We start from the raw sequence: 17,765 nt of genomic DNA, 5'->3' as shown, positions 1-17,765 counted from the left end.
CACCAAATTCAACAACTATCTACCCAAGAAAGCACCTTCGTAAGAATCAAAAAATTAAATGAGTGACAACAGTACCTGGTTTGAACATAATATAACATAAAGGCACATTGAAGAGGGTAGGAAGGACAATGTTACATTGCCTACACCACTACCACCACCAACAACCCCAGGCATCACAGCATGGAGAAACAATCTGTGTGTTTGTGGGAGACAGAGTGAAATGAGCATGGAACTTCACATTGGAAATCAGTGCTTTTCTGTCGCAATGGTGCACAACACTGGACAGAAACCCCTGATGCCCACAGAGGGAACACTTAAACCAGCCCCAGGCCAGAGAGGAATCCTCCACTCCAATAGGAGGAACCCAAGTCCCAGCTTGCTTCACCACAGCCTGGCTAAAATGGCCTGGGTACTGAGTAAATTTGAGTGGCTGCCAGCCCACAGTGACTGCATCCTTGGCCAAGCAGATGTGCTGCACTCATTTCAGAGGCTGTGAACTTGTGGTGTGACCTAGCATAACAACAGCTACAGCAGCCATGGGAATGCTCGCATAACCCCTTGCCCAACTGCAGGCAGTTTGTCATGGAGAGACTCCTTCATCTTGGGGGAAGGAGAGGGAAGAGTAAAGAAGACTGTGCCTTCCAAGTGGGTACTGACAGAGCAGGAGCGTTGCCATCTTGGACAAGCTCCTGATTCTAATTTTTATTCTGATTTTTACCTTGGTAAAAAACTGCCTCAATCCAAAGGGAATCAGCCTAATGGCTAAGGTCAGCACGACCATAAACCACAAATAACATCTCCAACCAGAAACATTCCAAACTCCTCCCCGACCAGAGACATGCTAGCCCCAAGATAACCCCCCTCCGCCAGGAAGATGCCAGCCTCGAGATAACCCCCCTCTGGCCAGAAAGATGTCTGCCCCAAGATAATTTGATGAGGAATTCAAATAACTGTCTTGAGGAAGCTCAATGAATTTCAAGATAACACAAAGAAGAAACTTAGAATTCTATAAAAAAAAGAGAAATGAAAATAATTTTTAAAAAATCAAACAAATTCCAGAGACAAGTTTTTTTGTTTGTTGTTTTTTTGTTGTTGTTGTTTTCTTTGAGACAGAGTCCCACTCTGTCACCCAGGCCGGAGTGCAGTGGTATGATCCCAGAGACTAAAAATTCAATTAGCAAACTGAAAAATGCATCAGAATGCCTCCAGAATTGATCAAGCAAAGGAATAAATTATTGAGCTCAAAGATAGGCTATTTGAAAATACACAGAGCAGAAAATAAAAGAATAAAGTATGCCTACTCTTATATTTGCCCTTTTAAGGCTATCTAGAAAACAGCCTTAAAAGGACAAATATAATAAGAGTTATTAACCTTAAAGAGGATGGAGAAAGAGATTTGGGTAGAAGGTTTATTCAGGCAAATAACATGTAACTTTTCAAACCTAGAAAAAGATAGTAATATCCACATAGAAGAAGGTTAAAAAAAAACACACACACCAAAAAGATTCAAGCTAAATAAGACTCCCTCAAGGCCTATAATAATCAAACTCTCAAAGGTCAAGGACAAAAAAAGGATCCTAAAAACAGTAACAGAAAGAAGCAAATAACATATAAAGAAGCTCCAATGTATCTGGTTGTAGACTGCTCAGTGGAAACCGTACAAGCCAGGAGAGGGTGGAATGACATATACAAAGTCCTGAGTGGAACAACTTCTAACATAAAATACTGTATCCAACGAAGTTATCCTTCAAACACCAAGGAGAAATAAAAGCTTTTCCAGACAAACAAAAGCTAAGGAAATTCATCAATGCTAGATCAATTTTACAAGAAATGCTAAAGGTACTTCACTCTGAAAGTAAAGGATGCTAATATGCAACAAGAAATCATCAGAAAGAACAAAACCTGCTGATGAAAGTAAGTATACCTAATATTCTAATATTGTAATTGGAGAGTATAAATCACTCATGTCACGTTGGGAGGCTGAGGTGGGTGAATCACTTGAACTCAGGAGTTCAAGACCAGCTGGCCAACATGGCAAAACCCCATCTTTACTAAAAATACAAAAATTAGCTGGGTATGGTGGTGCGTGCCTGTAATCCCAGCTACTCAGGTGCCTGAGGCACAAGATCACTTGAATCCTGGAGGTGGAGGTTGCAGTGAACCAAGATCACACCACTGTACTCCAACCTGGATGACAAAGCCAGACTCTGTCTCAGAAAAAAAAAAAATCACTTGGCCAGGCGTAGTGGCTCACACATGTAATCCCAACACTTTGGGAGGCCGAAGCGAGTGGATCACAAGGTCAGGAGATCGAGACCATCCTGGCTAACATGGTGAAACCCTGTCTCTACTAAAAATACAAAAAATTATCCGGGCATGGTGGTGGGGACCTGTAGTCCCAGCTACTCGGGAGGCTGAGGGAGGAGAATGGCGTGAACCCGGGAGGCGGAGCTTGCAGTGAGCCGAGATTGCACCACTGCATTCCAGCCTGGGTGACAGAGCAAGACTCTGTCTCAAAAAAAAAAAAAAAAAAAATCACTGATATCATTAGTGTGAAGACTAAAAGACAAACCCATCAAAAATAATCATAAGTAAAACAATTGTGAAGATACAATAAATATAAAAATAGAAACGAGAAAAAGTCAACAAGCAGCAGTGACAAAGTTAATTTTTCTTTCTTTTTTCTTTTCTATGTGATCAGAGTTGAGTTGTCATCAGTTTAAAAGAACTGATGATGTTTTTTGCAAACCTCATGGTAATCACCAAGGAAAAACCTATAATAGATACACAAAAATTAAAAAGCAAGAAATCAAAATATGCTACCAGAGAATATCACTTCTACAAAAAGGAAGACCAGGAGAAAGGAAGGACTAATAAAACAACCAGAAAACAAGTGACAAAATGGCATTAATAACCTATCAATAATAACATTGAATATAAATAGGCTATATTCTCCAATAAAAAGACATAGAGGGGCTGAATGTATTTTAAAAACAAGACTCACTATATGTTGCCTATAAGAAACTCATTTCGGCTGGGCACAATGGTTCACGCCTGTAATCCCAGCACTTTTGGGAGGCTGAGGCAGGCAGATCACTTGAGTTCAGGAGTTCAAGACCACCCTGGCCAACATGGTGAAACCGCGTCTCTACTAAAAATACAAAAAAATTAGCCACGAGTGGTGGCAGGTGCCTGTAATCCCAGCTACTTGGGAGACTGAGGCAGGAGAACCGCTTGAACCCAGGAAGCGGAGGTTGTAGTGAGCCAAGACCGTGTCATTACACTCCAGCCTGGGCAATGAGAAAGAAATTCTATCAAAAAAAAAAAAAAAAAAAAGGAAAGAAACTCACTTCACCCATAAAGATACACACAGACTGAAAAGGAAGGGATGAAAATAGATATTCCATGGAAATGGAAACAAAAAAGCAAGAGTCACTGTATTTATATCAGATAAAGTTTCTGATATAAGACGTTTCAAGACAAAACAGTAAAAAAAAAGACAAAAACGGTTATTACATGAGGATGAAGTGGTTAACTCAGCAAGAGGATATAACAATGGTAAACATATATGGGCCCAACACTGGAGCAGCCAGACGTATAAAGCAAATATTATTACAGCTAAAGAGAGAGATAGTCCTCGGTACCATAATAGCTGGAGACTTCAACAACCTACTTTCAGCACTGGACAGAACTTCCAGGCAGAAAATCAACATAGAAACATCTGACTTAATCTGCGCTAGAGACCAAATGGATCTAACAGATATTTACAGAACATTTCATCTAACAGCTGCAGAATACACATTCTTATTAGCACATGGAACATTCTCCAGAACAGACCATACCTTAGGCCACAAAAAAAGTCTCAGAAAATTTGAAAAAATCAAAATTATATCAGTTGTCTTCTGTGACCACAATAGAATAAAACTAGAAATCAACAACAAGAGGAACTTGGGAAACTATTCAAATACATAGAAATTAAATAACATGCTCCTGAATACCATTGCTCAATGAAGCAACCAAGACAGAAATTTTAAAGTTTCTTGAAACTTAAAAAAATTGAAATACAACGTACCAAAACCTATGAAATATATCAAAAGCAGTACTAAGAGGGAAGCTTCTACTAATAAATGCCTATGTTGGAAGAGTAAAGGCTAGGCACAGTGGCTCATGCCTGTAATCCCAGCACTTTGGGAAGCCAAAGCAGGTGGATTGCTTGAGCTCAGGAGTTTGAGACAAGCCTGAGCAACATGATGAAACCCCGTTTCTACCAAAAATACCAAAAAAAAAAAAAAAAAAAAAAAAAGCTGAGTGTGGTGGCACATGCCTGTAGTCCCAACTACACAGGAGGCTGAGGTGGGAGGATGGTATGAGCTTGGGAGGCAGAGGTTGCAGTGAGCCGAGATCACGCCACTACACTCCAGCCTGAGTGACGGAGCCAGACCCTGTCTCAAAAAAAAAAAAAAAAAAGAGAGAGAGAGAGTAAAAAGACTTCAGACAACCTAATGATGCACCACCTTAAAGAATTAGAAAAGCAATAGCAAATCAAACCTAAAATTAAGAGAAGAAAATAAATAATAAAGATCAGAGCAGAAATCAAATTGAAACAAAAAATACAAAAGATCACAAAACAAAAAGTCAGTTTTTGGAAAGATAAACAAAATTGACAAACTCTTTTGACAGACTAAGAAAAAAGAGAAGACTCAAATAAATTAAATCAGACAAAGAGACGACATTACAACTGATATCACTGAAATTCAAAATATCTTTAGAGACTACTGTGAGCAACTATTATACATGCTAAAAAATTGGAAAAGGCAGAGGAAATTGATAAATTCCTAGACACATACAACCCACCAGGATTTAAACATGAAGAAATGGAAAGCATGAATACACCAATAACATACAGTGAGATAGGAGCAGTGCTGAAAAGTCTCCCATCAAAGAAAAGCTAAGTACCTCATGGCTTCACTGCTGAATTTGCCAAATATCTAAAGAACAACTAATACCAATTCTACTCAAACTACCCCAAAAAATATAAAAGAAGCAAATACTCCTAAACTCATTCTACAAGTCCAGCATTATCCTGATACAAAAACCAGACAAACAAACAAAAAAGAAAACTACAGGCCAATATTTCTGATGAATGTAGATACAAAAATCCTCAATGAAATACTAGCATCCCAAATTCAAGAACACATTAAAAAGATCATTCATTTTGATCAAGTGGGATGCATCCCCGGGATGCAAAGATGGTTCAGCATATGCAAATCAATAGACGTGGCACAATGCATCAAAAGAATGCAGGACAAAAACCATAAATTATTTCAATAGATGCTTTTAAAAATTCAATAAAATTCAACATCCTGTCATGAGAAAAACCCTGAACAAACTGTGTATAGGAAGAACATAATAAATGTCATATAAAATAAACTCACAGCTAGTATTATACTAAATGGGAAAAAAACCCGAAAGCCTTTTCTCTGATCTGGAACAAAACAAGGATACTCATTTTCACCACTTATTCAACACAGTACTCAAAGTTTTAACCAGAGCAATTAGACAACAGAAAGAAACAAACAGCATGAATAATGGAAAGACAAATTGTCATTGTTTGTAGATGATGTGACCTTATATTTAAACAAACCTAAAGATTCTTCCAAAAAACTGTTAGAATTCATAAATGAATTCAGTAAAGTTCCAGGATAGGGCCGGGTGCGGTGGCTCATGCCTGTAATCCCAGCATTTTGGGAGGCTGAGGTGGACGGATCACTTGAGGTAAGGGGATGAGACCAGCCTGGCCAACATGGCAAAACCCCGTCTCTACTAAAAATTCAAAAATTAGGCTGGCGTGCTGGTACACACCAGGTGTGGTTGTGAAGTCCCCCAGCACCTATGGCCAGGTGTGGTTATGAAGTCCTCCAGCACCTCTGGCCAGGTGGGGTTATGATGGCCCCCAGCACCTCTGGCCAGGTGGGGTTATGATGTCCCTCCAGCACCTCTGGCCAGGTGGGGTTATGATGTCCCCCTAGCACCTCTGGCCAGGTGGGGTTATGATGTCCCCCCAGCACCTCTGGCCAGGTGTGGTAATGATGTCCCCCAGCACCTCTGGCCAGGTGTGGTTATGAAGTCCCCCAGCACCTCTGGCCAGCTGTGGTTATGATGTCCCCCAGCACCTCTGGCCAGGTGTGGTTATGATGTCCCCCAGCACCTCTGGCCAGGTGGGGATACGATGTCCCCCAGCACCTCTGGCCAGGTGGGGTTATGATGTCCCCCCGGCACCTCTGGCTAGGTGTGGTTATGAAGTCCCCCCGGCACCTCTGGCCAGGTGGGGTTATGAAGTCCCCCCGGCACCTCTGGCCAGGTGCGGTTTTGAAGTCCCCCCGGCACCTCTGGCCAGGTGCGGCTATGAAGTCCCCCCGGCACCTCTGGCCAGGTGCGGCTATGAAGTCCCCCCTGCACCTCTGGCCAGGTGTGGTTATGAAGTCCCCCCAGCACCTCTGGCCAGGTGTGGTTATGAAGTCCCCCTGGCACCTCTGGCCAGGTGTGGTTATGAAGTCCCCCCTGCCAGCACCTCTGGCCAGGTGAGGTTATGATATCTCCCCAGCACCTCTGGCCAGGTGCGGTTATGAAGTCCTCCTGGCACCTCTGGCCAGGTGGGGTTGTGAAGTCCCCCCAGCACCTCTGGCCAGGTGGGGTTATGAAATCCCCCCCTGCACCTCTGGCCAGGTGACATTTATGAAGTCACCCCCAGCACCTCTGGCCAGGTGGGGTTAAGAAGTTCTCCCCACCCCCCAGCACCTCCGGCCAGGTGGGGTTATGATGGCCCCACAGCACCTCTGGCCAGGTGGGGTTATGATGTCCCCCCAGCATATCTGGCCAGGTGGGATTATGATACCCCCTAGCACCTCTGGCCAGGTGAGGTTATGATGTCCCCCCTGCACCTCTGGCCAGATGGGGTTATGAAATCCCCCCCAGCACCTCTGGCCAGGTGACATTTATGAAGTCACCCCCAGCACCTCTGGCCAGGTGGAGTTATGCAGTTCCCCCGCCCCCCAGCACCTCTGGCCTGGTGGGGTTATGATGGCCCCACAGCACCTCTGGCCAGGTGTGGTTATGAAGTCCTCCCGGCACCTCTGGCCAGGTGTGGTTATGAAGTCCCCCCAGCATCTCTGGCCAGGTGTGGTTATGAAATCCCCCCCAGCAACTCTGGCCAGGTGACATTTATGAAGTCACCCCCAGCACCCCTGGCCAGGTGGGGTTATGATGGCCCCACAGCACCTCTGGCCAGGTGGGGTTATGACGTCCCCCCAGCACCTCTGGCCAGGTGTGGTTATGAAGTCCCCCCCACAGCACCTCTGGCCAGGTGGGGTTATAATACCCCCCCCAGCACCTCTGGCCAGGTGAGGTTATGATGTCCCCCCAGCACTTCTGGCCAGGTGTGGTTATGTAGTCCTCCTAGCACCTCTGGCCAGGTGGGGTTATGAAGTCCCCCCAGCACCTCTGGCCAGGTGGGGTTATGAAATCCCCCCCAGCACCTCTGGCCAGGTGACATTTATGAAGTCACCCCCAGCACCTCTGGCCAGGTGGGGTTAAGAAGTTCCCCCCGCCCCCCAGCACCTCGGGCCAGGTGGGGTTATGATGGCCCCACAGCACCTCTGGCCAGGTGGGATTATGATACCCCCTAGCACCTCTGGCCAGGTGACATTTATGAAGTCACCCCCAGCACCTCTGGCCAGGTGGCGTTATGAAGTTCCCCCCACCCCCCAGAACCTCTGGCCAGGTGGGGTCATGATGGCCCCACAGCACCTCTGGCCAGGTGGGGATATGATGTCCCCCCGGCACCTCTGGCCAGATGTGGTTATGAAGTCCCCCTGGCACCTCTGGCCAGGTGGGGTTATGAAGTCCCCAAGCACCTCTGGCCAGGTGTGGTTATGAAGTCCCCCCCACAGCACCTCTGGCCAGGTGGGGTTATAATACCCCCCCCAGCACCTCTGGCCAGGTGAGGTTATGATGTCCCCCCAGTACCTCTGGCCAGGTGTCGTTATGAAGTCCTCCCGGCACCTCTGGCCAGGTGGGGTTATGAAGTCCCCCCAGCACCTCTGGCCAGGTGGGGTTATGAAATCCCCCCCAGCACCTCTGGCCAGGTGACATTTATGAAGTCACCCCCAGCACCTCTGGCCAGGTGGGGTTATGAAGTTCCCCCCGCCCCCCAGCACCTCCGGCCAGGTGGGGTTATGATGGCCCCACAGCACCTCTAGCCAGGTTGGGTTATGATGTCCCCCCAGCATCTCTGGCCAGGTGGGATTATGATAAATGCCCAGCACCTCTGGCCAGGTGAGGTTATGATGTCCCCCCCAGCACCTCTGGCCAGGTGGGGTTATGAAATCCCCCCCAGCACCTCTGGCCAGGTGGGGTTATGAAGTTCCCCCCGCCCCCCAGCACCTCCGGCCAGGTGGGGTTATGATGGCCCCACAGCACCTCTAGCCAGGTTGGGTTATGATGTCCCCCCAGCATCTCTGGCCAGGTGGGATTATGATAAATGCCCAGCACCTCTGGCCAGGTGAGGTTATGAAGTCCCCCCCAGCACCTCTGGCCAGGTGGGGTTATGAAATCCCCCCCAGCACCTCTGGCCAGGTGACATTTATGAAGTCGCCCCCAGCACCTCTGGCCAGGTGGGGTTATGAAGTTCCCCCCGCCCCCAGCACCTCCGGCCAGGTGGGGTTATGATGGCCCCCCAGCATCTCTGGCCAGATGGGATTAAGATATCCCCCTAGCACCTCTGGCCAGGTGAGGTTATGATGTCCCCCCAGCACCTCTGGCCAGGTGGGGTTATGAAATCCCCCCCAGCACCTCTGGCCAGGTGACATTTATGAAGTCACCCCCAGCACCTCTGACCAGGTGGGGTTACGGAGTTCCCCCCGCCCCCCAGCACCTCCGGCCAGGTGGGGTTATGATGGCCCCACAGCACCTCTGGCCAGGTGGGATTATGATACCCCCCAACACCTCTGGCCAGGTGAGGTTATGATGTTCCCCCACCACCTCTGGCCAGGTGTGGTTATGAAGTCCTCCCGGCACCTCTGGCCAGGTGTGGTTATGAAGTCCCCCCAGCACCTCTGGCCAGGTGGCGTTATTAAATCTCCCCCAGCACCTCTGGCCAGGTGGCGTTATTAAATCTCCCCCAGCACCTCTGGCCAGGTGACATTTATGAAGTTCCCCCCCCCAGCACCTCTGGCCAGGTGGGGTTATGAAGTCCCCCAAGCCGCCCCTGAGGAACAGGCGAGGCAAGAGCCAGCAGGGACTGCTAGCGGGTCGGGACAGCTGCTTCGCTGATGCTGGTTGTGTAGCATGGATGTGTGTAGCGTGATTGTGTTGTGTGGATGGGGCACGGAGATCCGCAGGGACCATCACTGGAGGGAGAAGCTGCAGGGCAGGGAGGGTTCAGCAGCTAAGCAGTTCAGGGTTCCTGGAAAGGCGGGTCCCAATGCATTTGTTGACCGGGCACCTAACGGGCTGCTCTCAAAATCATTGATTGTCACCGAGGCCGGCCAGAGACCCTTATGTATTTGATTCACGGTGACACCAGCTAACTCTGAGTACAGTAGAAAACGTACCGTCGGGCAACCAGAAAATGCGCACTCCAGTCCCCACCACGGGACAGCGCCAGGCAGTACCCTCCACAGCGGGAGCTCGAACTGTCGCGAGAAAAGCGGTCGGCTTGGAAGTCGCACGGCACGGGAGCGCGAACTCTCGCGAGAAAGCCGCCAGCTCCGGAGGTGACTGCGGCAGGTGCCCGAACTCTCGCGCGACAGGCACCAATTCGTTAGACGCGCGCTGCAGGAGCGCGGAACATGGCGCGGAATGGGCCACCGTGGAGTCGGGTGGACGCGCAGCAGGAGCGCGACGTGCGGGAGCTCGTCCGGGGTGTCGCCGGCCTCCAGGACGAGGCAGACCCCAACTTCCAGCTCGCCCTAAACTTCGCCTGGTCCAACTTCAGGTGTGGGGCACGGCGCGCGGGCGGGTTCCCGGCCACAGCCCGGAGCCCGCGCGTGGGTCCCGCGCAGCCCGGGGTCGGGGCGCGCTGGGGCAGGGAATGGGGCGGAGGCGGGCGCGGCCTCAGGGAGCCTTCGCAGGCCCTGCCGCCGCCTGCTCCCCGCCGGCCAGCGGTCTCGGCGCGGTGCCCTGCGCAGCCTACGGCGTGTTACCCGGGATGCGTCCTGATCGTCACGGGGAAAGCGTGAACTGGGTTTCTTGCCGGCCGGCGCGCGCGCCTGCAACCCTAACGCTCTGGGAGGCCCAGGCGGGACTCCAGGCCAGCTTGGGCAACGTAGCAACTCCATCTTTATAATTTTTTTTTTTTTAATTAAAGAGATTGTATTCTCACTGACTCCTGCTCCCTGGTCAGCCCAGTGTAAGATCTCTCTCACCCTGCTCTCCTTTTTCCAAAACGCGTGTCATGACACTGATTTCACCTGTCATTACTGTCTCCTCCACTTCCACTCCAGCTAGAATGCTGCATCTCTGCACAGCTCCTGGCACGTAGCACGCTAAGTAACCTAATACAATTTCTAATGCAGTTTCTCTTGTAACTAATTTTTAAAGACTTACAGAATTTAGATATTTACGTAAAGTGAGATCTCCTATTTTTCTTTATGGGAGATGTAAATTAATACTTTTAGAGTCATTACCCATAATGAAATTATTACTAAAAGAATGTTAATGTTAATATTCTACCTGTTTAATTTCAGTAAAAATCTTCTTGAATAATGAACAGTTTTTCAAAATCCGTAATCTTAGTTACCTTAATGATCATAGCCATAGAGTGTCTAGTTGGCTTATAATAGGAATACGGGGTTTTCAGATTCTTTTAAACCATGCCAAGTTTCTGAAGTAATAAACTGAATTCTTAAATGTAACTTATAAAAATAAACAATGTGTGAAATAGGTTATACAATACAGAAACTTAAATGCTGAATTCCAAGTTATTTTTCTACTAATATTTCTAAATGACAGTAGGCAGAATGTCATCATTTTAGAGCTGGGAGAGACGTTGGAGGTTACTATTTTCATTCACAGATTTCAGGAACTAAATTATAATAGGTAAAGTGGTGTTCCATTCACCCATTTACTGGCCTAGAATCATGTGTTTTTCAGTAGTGTAATTTTATTTAAGTACAGATTGCTCGCTTTGATACTAAAAAATGGAAAACATTTTTTGCATAGGCTATGCTATGTACATATACATTAGTTGCATAGGCTGTGCTGTAATTTTATGATGCTTTAAACCATCAGAAAAATGAATAGTTCATGTTTACATTCTTGAAAATTGTGGACTGGGCGCGGTGGCTCACGCCTGTACTCCCAGCACTTTAGGAGGCCGAGGTGGGTGGATCACGAGGTCAGGAGGTCGAGACTATCCTGGCTAACACGGTGAAACCTGGTCTCTACTAAAAGTACAAAAAATTAGCCGGGCGTAGTGGCGGGCGCCTGTAGTCCCAGCTACTCGGGAGGCTGAGGCAGGAGAATGGCGTGAACCCAGGAGGCGGAGCTTGCAGTGAGCAAGCTCACTTTTCTCTAACTGAAAAAGTAGAGTGGGACTTCTCACCTGCAGAGCGAAAGGATCCTAAGTGTGTGTTGTTTAAGCCAGCCGGGCTGTGGGGATGTGTTATGGCAGCAGTGAAAAATGTGGGCGCCATCTTTCATTAACATGGCCTTTGCACAAACTGTGCTCCTTGTTAGAGCCTTTGGTGAATTATATAAGCATGCACCCTTTAATCATTTCATTGAGGGAAGAGGCTCATGGATGAATGAGCAACTTCTGTGGCCTGTAGTGGAAGGACATTGCAGTTCTTGATCCAGAACTTTGATTTGATTTATTTAATTATTTTAAATTTTGAGACAAATCACAGTTGGAAGCAAACCAGTTGGAAGTACATTACCTAGAACTTGCTTATCCCAGTCCACATGAGAGTGAGTTGCTGTCCTGCTGCCGCGTCCTGAGCTTTTCAGTGTGTTTCCCACAAACAGGGAGGCTCGTCCTGCCAGCCAGTTCATACTCCCCACCCCGCCTGATGCCCATGCCCATTTGCAGCACATTGCCTGCCAGTCAGCTGGCAAGCTGTATCCTCTGTCCTGTGACACTCTCTCAGTGCCTGGCATCATCGTTTCACTTCCTCGTCTTCCTGGGCTTATTGCAACTTGACACCGGTTATTTTGTAGCACATTCTTCTGTTTGGATTTTTTCCGATGTTTCTGCAGTAGATTCGGGTTGTGTGTCTTTGATCGTCACAGTTCATCCTTGCAGGTGACATGCAGTTTGTCTGCTTGCTGATGATGCTCACTACAGTTGCTTGGTTACATTGTCTGCCATGCTTTTCACTGCAGACATTCTTTATAATTAACAAGTATTTAGTAGGGACATCCTGAATCTATTTAAATATTCCTTTCTCATGCAGCTTTGAATCAATTCATGTATTTGTTTTATCTGAGTGGGAATCATGGATCCTAATGTATTCATTGGGGTATATAGTCTATTTATTTTGATGCTCTAGTTGTGCTCTATTTGGCTGGCTCTGCCCCCTTTTTGTGTGTCCCCGTTGTCTGGGAGTACTTCTTTGCTCTGGCAGAAGAAGATGATTAGCCTCCCCTTGTTCCCGCCATGCCCCACGCCTCGACCTGGCCATTTCTCCAAGGAGCCCTGGCATCTGTGGAGGAGAATGGCCTTGAGAAGACAAGGTCTGGATGATGGGTGTGCTCATTGCTATTGAGGCGTCACCGCTCCCCAGACCTCTTCAGTGGACAAAGCCAGGGAATAGTAATGTAAACAATACCCTGGTTTATGTTTGATGTCTGTTGAAAACTGTGAGTTCCCACCAGTATCCCCAGGTCCAGTTTGGATCCACAGGGTTCATTCCAGTTTTCTCATGGCAACCTTGCAGATCCTTTCTCTTCTGGCGAATTGGCCACTCCCCCCGTGCATAACCAGCATCTTTTCCTCCCCTGTGTGGCTCCTCCCCTTGCATGTAGGGGTCTTGGCTGACTCCCCTCGGAGCTAGCACCTGGGTGGAAGCCCTCCTCACTCTCACAGACTCATTCCCTATGCCCAGCTGCGTCTGCAGAGACACCCTCCTCACCTTGTGTGTGCGACACCCGCCTTGTGGCTTTAGGACCAACCTGTGGAGAGCAGGCAGGGGCAGGAGACAAGTACACTGCCCTTGACCACGCAGGCGTCACACTTTCCAGACACCCGAGGAGTCTCTCTGGATTTGACAATCCTGATGGTGTCTCCAGAGAACATGAGCCTTGTTTCCATTCTGGTCACCAGGGACCTTGCCTGAGATTATTTTCCGGTGGTATTTCTTGGTTGAGGTCCCACACGGTGCACTGAAAAGTGTGATGATTCTTGTGAATGGTGAATCTTATGTTTAGGATATGAACAGAAACGGCATGTTCTTTTTTTATGTTATTTTTTAAATTTATTTTTATTTCAACAAGTTTTTGGCGAACAGGTGGTGTTTGGTTACATGAATAAGCTCTTTAGAGGTGAAGTCTGAGAGGTGGGTGCTCGCATCACCCATGTAGTGTACACAGTACCCAATGTGTAGTCTTTTATCCCTCACTCTTCTCCTACCCTTTCCCCCGAGTCTCCAAAGTCCATTGTGTCATTCTTATGCCGTTGCATCCTCATCTCATGAGAATATATGTTTTGGTTTTCCGTTCCTGAGTTACTTTACTTAGAATAATGGTCTCTAGTCCCATCCAGGTTGTGGCAAATGCAATCATTTCATTCCTTTTTATGGCTAGTAGTATTCCATGGTGTATATATACCACATTTTCTTTATCCACTCATTGATGGATGGGCTTTGGAGCTGGTTCCATATTTGTGTAATTGCAAATTGTGCTGCTATAAACATGCGTGTGCAAGTGCTTTTTCAAATAATGACATCTTTTCTTCTTGGTAGGTACCTAGTGGTGGGATTGCTGGATCAAATGGTAGATCTACTTTTAGTTCTTTGAGGAATCTCCACACTTTTCCATAGTGGAGCGTGGAAAATGCTTTCCATCACAACGCGTTTTCACAGATAGCTTGTTGTTAGTTTTTATCGCCCTCTAGTGGGGGAAAATCTCAATGTGTTGTACTGGTTTCTGTTCCCACCAGCAGTGTAAGTGTTCCCTTTTCACCACATCCATACCAACATCTATTTTTTTATTCTTATTTTATTATGGCCATTCTTGCAGGAGTGAGGTGGTATCACATTGTGGTTTTGATTTTAAAAACATAGATTTTCAGGTGGATCACCAAGTCAGGAGTTTGAGACCAGCCTGACCCACATGGTGAAACCCTGTCTCTACTAAAAATACAAAAATTAGCTGGGCATGGTGGCGCGTGCCTGTGAGCCTAGCTACTCAGGAGGCTGAGGCCGGAGAATCGCTCGAACCCGGGAGGCGGAGGTTGCGGTGAGCTGAGATCGCACCACTGCATTCCAGCGTGGGCGACAAAGTGAGACTTCATCACAGTGGTTCATGCATGTAATCCCAACACTTTGGGAGATGAGGTGGGAGGATCACTTGAGCTGGGGAGGTTGAGGCTGCAGTGAACTGTGATCATGCCAGTTTACTCCAGCCTGGGCAACAGAGTGAGACCCTGTCTCAAAAAAAAAAGTATAAAATAAATAAAACAGACTTTTCCTTTTCTGTTTCGCATGCAAGAGCAATTTGGAATGTTAGGGATATTGCTGTGTGTTTTAGTACTAGATGGATTTGGGATGTTCGGGATATTGCTGTCTGTTCTAATATTATTCTGATTGAGAACTGCTGCTGTTCATGCCTAGTCCTGAGAACTAACACTGTTGGAGGCTTAAGACCAGAGTTGTGTGTCTCTCACTGGAAGAGGCCTGGTGGCCACCAGGGGCTGTGGAGAGTCCTGGGAAGTACACTCGCCTCTTTGGATGTGTAATTAGCATGTATTCATGTTTAGGTCATACATAAAGCAGACATTTACATCTAGGTCATATGTAAAGTTGACAACTAGGTCAACACCAGCTGAAGGGCAGGGAGCGTTGGTGCTGTGTGTGATGGGAAGACACTGGCAGCCATGCGTTTGTTGGCCCTAGTATACAGGTTCTGATTCTAAATTCACTTCATTCAGGTGAGGTTTATACATGGGGCGACAATGATGAGGGACAACTGGGAGACGGAACCACCAATGCCATCCAGAGGCCTCGGTTGGTAGCTGCCCTTCAGGGTAAGAAGGTCAACCGTGTGGCCTGTGGCTCAGCACATACCCTCGCCTGGTCGACCAGCAAGCCCGCCAGTGCTGGCAAACTCCCTGCACAGGTGAGTCCGGGCAGGTTGGGTGGGTCGGGGGCAAGCAAAGTGTGCTCCTGTCACATGCTGCATCCTGTCGTTGTGTGTTTACAGAGGCTTCTTGGTGAAAATAATTCAGGCTCAGTAAATGTTAACCACACAGTGCATTTAAGAACCTTGATATTTGGCTGGTTGTGGTGGCTCACGCCTGTAATCCCAACACTTTGGGAGGCCAAGGTGGGCGGATTGCTTGAACTCAGGAGTTCAGGGCTAGCCTGGACAACATAGCAAAACCCTGTCTCTACAAAATTAGTCAAGCATAGTGGCATGCACCTGTAGTCCCAGCTACCTGGGAGGCTGAGGGCTGAGGTGGGAGGATCACTTGAGTCTGAAAGGTCCAAGCTGCAGTGATTGCACCACTGCCCTCTTACTTGGGTGACAGAGTAAGACCCTGTCTCAAAAGAACCTTAATGTTCATGCCAGCCAATATTCTGTGTGTACAGTGTGTATCACCTTCTATATCTTATAACCCACACCAAACTGTTCCACATCAAACTGTTCTGCTAGTACATGCCTCACATTTCTTAGTAAATTTATTTGTATAGACTAATTTTTTTTACAGTCAAACTGGACAGAATATTATTTTAAAAGCAGCACAGTGAGGTTGTGCAAACCAAACTCAGACACCATCGTGCTTCTCTGTTTTTGAAACAGTTGTTTTCAGAATCCTTAATGGATGCCACACTGGCCCCCGTGTGCCTTTGGTGCCTGAGGCACTGAAGGCCATTTCTGTGTTCTAGGTCCCCATGGAGTACAATCACCTGCAGGAGATCCCCATCATTGCGCTGAGGAACCGTCTGCTGCTGCTGCACCACCTCTCCGAGCTCTTCTGCCCCTGCATCCCCATGTTCGACCTGGAAGGCTCGCTCGACGAAACTGGACTCGGGCCTTCTGTTGGGTTCGACACTCTCCGAGGAATTCTGATATCCCAGGGAAAGGTATTCAAGTGGCAATCTTTGTTCTAGGGGAAACTGGTGTCTTCAGTACATGTAACCCAATAGAATTCCTATACTGGGAATAGAACACATAGAATACAGCTCATTCAGCAAATGTTCACGGAATGCCTCCTGCATGCCAGGCTCTGTTCTGGGTACTTTATATCAATGAGAAAACAGACAAAAATCTGTTCCCTTTTGGAGTTTATATTAAAAACAAACAGTAAGATGCTGCATCTCTCCTTCATAATCTCTGCCTCTCACTGCTCCAGAAGGATGAGGTGGGGCCTTCATAAACTAAGCCTTTGTTCCTGCGGTCCTTCTCTGCCTGCCTGGCCTTGTGGCTATGGCAAGTCCCCACTGACACAGGAAGGCCGGCGATTGGGCTGTTTCTCTCAGGATGTCCAGCAGAGGGGGCCAGGAGTCACAGATATATCACCTCGAAGGTCCGTGCCTGAATGTGTAGAGATTGCTGGCCAAGTGAGAATTAACAGGTGGTGAATAATACAGTCATGAGTGAGGGCATCTGAAAGTCACCAGGCAGGTTTTGACCTGTAGATGTTGCTAATAGTTGGAGCTTTCTAGAAGTTGGGTTAGTTTCTGGCAAGCAGCTTGACAAGATGATCTCGAAGGGGCTAATTACCATATGGTAGGGGCATCTCTGTATAGGGAAAAGTTATAGAATTGGATTGAGGACCACTAATCCTGATTGTGATTCTCTAACGTAGTTTGTTGTCGAATATTATGGCCCATTCTTAGTGATTTAATAAAATTGCAGTGCTTTGGAGTCCTGTCCCAGCAGGTTACTTTTTAAAGACCGGCTTTGTTTCCACTTGGCTAGAACGATTTCTGCTGAACAGGACTGGTACATTCATTTTACTTTCACGTGTGCCTGAGGGTGGAAGTGGTCAGGCTTGTGTTTAATGGAAAGACCATCTCTCTGATGAGAGAGGCAGAAGAAATCTTGGGCAGGTAAAATGGATAGGAAACATAATTTCAATTACTGTTCAATAATAAAAAGTAGCAAATGATTAATTTTACCTTCTTTTTTTAATCCTTCAAAGTGGTGATGATAATAGGCAGCACAGAGGAAAAAACCCTTTCTTTGTAGGGAGAAAAAAAGTGAGAGGCAGGGCACGTCCCACCTGGCCCTGTGCGAGCGTTGTGCAGACTGTCAGCGGGGCACGGGTGGGAGCTGGTGTGTGGTAGGGGAGTGGTGGGCAGCAGCATCTGGCACCTGCTGGGGCTGCAGGAGAGCAGGGGAGTGCTGAGGGCATCTGAAAGGTACCTCTGGTCAGGGAATGTGTAGGCAGCCTCGGTTCTGGTCCTGGTTATGGTGAGGATCGGCCTCAGAGAGTGGGTGTTACTACTCCCAGTCCAGAGCACCAAAACGGACTCTCCAGGAAGGTGGGCGGGCTGGTGACTGGGAGGAGAGGGGAGTGCTCCTGTGGAGGGGGAGCTGCCCTG

The 17,765-nt window shown here is 47.6% G+C and overlaps 1 protein-coding gene across 1 annotated transcript in view; it reads left to right on the top strand.

Moving 5' to 3' along the window:
• The first annotated feature begins 9,773 nt into the window (after positions 1 to 9,773).
• The window catches only part of LOC129527054 (gamma-tubulin complex component 5-like), a 77,857-nt gene continuing 69,865 nt past the window's right edge, over positions 9,774 to 17,765 (top strand). Inside the window, exon 1 of the mRNA XM_063698908.1 lies at positions 9,774 to 9,994. Within this exon, the coding sequence (XP_063554978.1) occupies positions 9,849 to 9,994 (146 nt within the window). The 5' untranslated portion in view covers positions 9,774 to 9,848. The remainder of the gene's footprint in view (positions 9,995 to 17,765) is intronic.

Source organism: Gorilla gorilla, chromosome 16 (genome assembly GCF_029281585.2).
Source record: "Gorilla gorilla gorilla isolate KB3781 chromosome 16, NHGRI_mGorGor1-v2.1_pri, whole genome shotgun sequence".
NCBI lineage: Eukaryota > Metazoa > Chordata > Mammalia > Primates > Hominidae > Gorilla > Gorilla gorilla.
The sequence above is the reverse complement of the archived record's forward strand: the minus strand, read 5'-3'. Positions and strand labels throughout refer to the sequence as shown.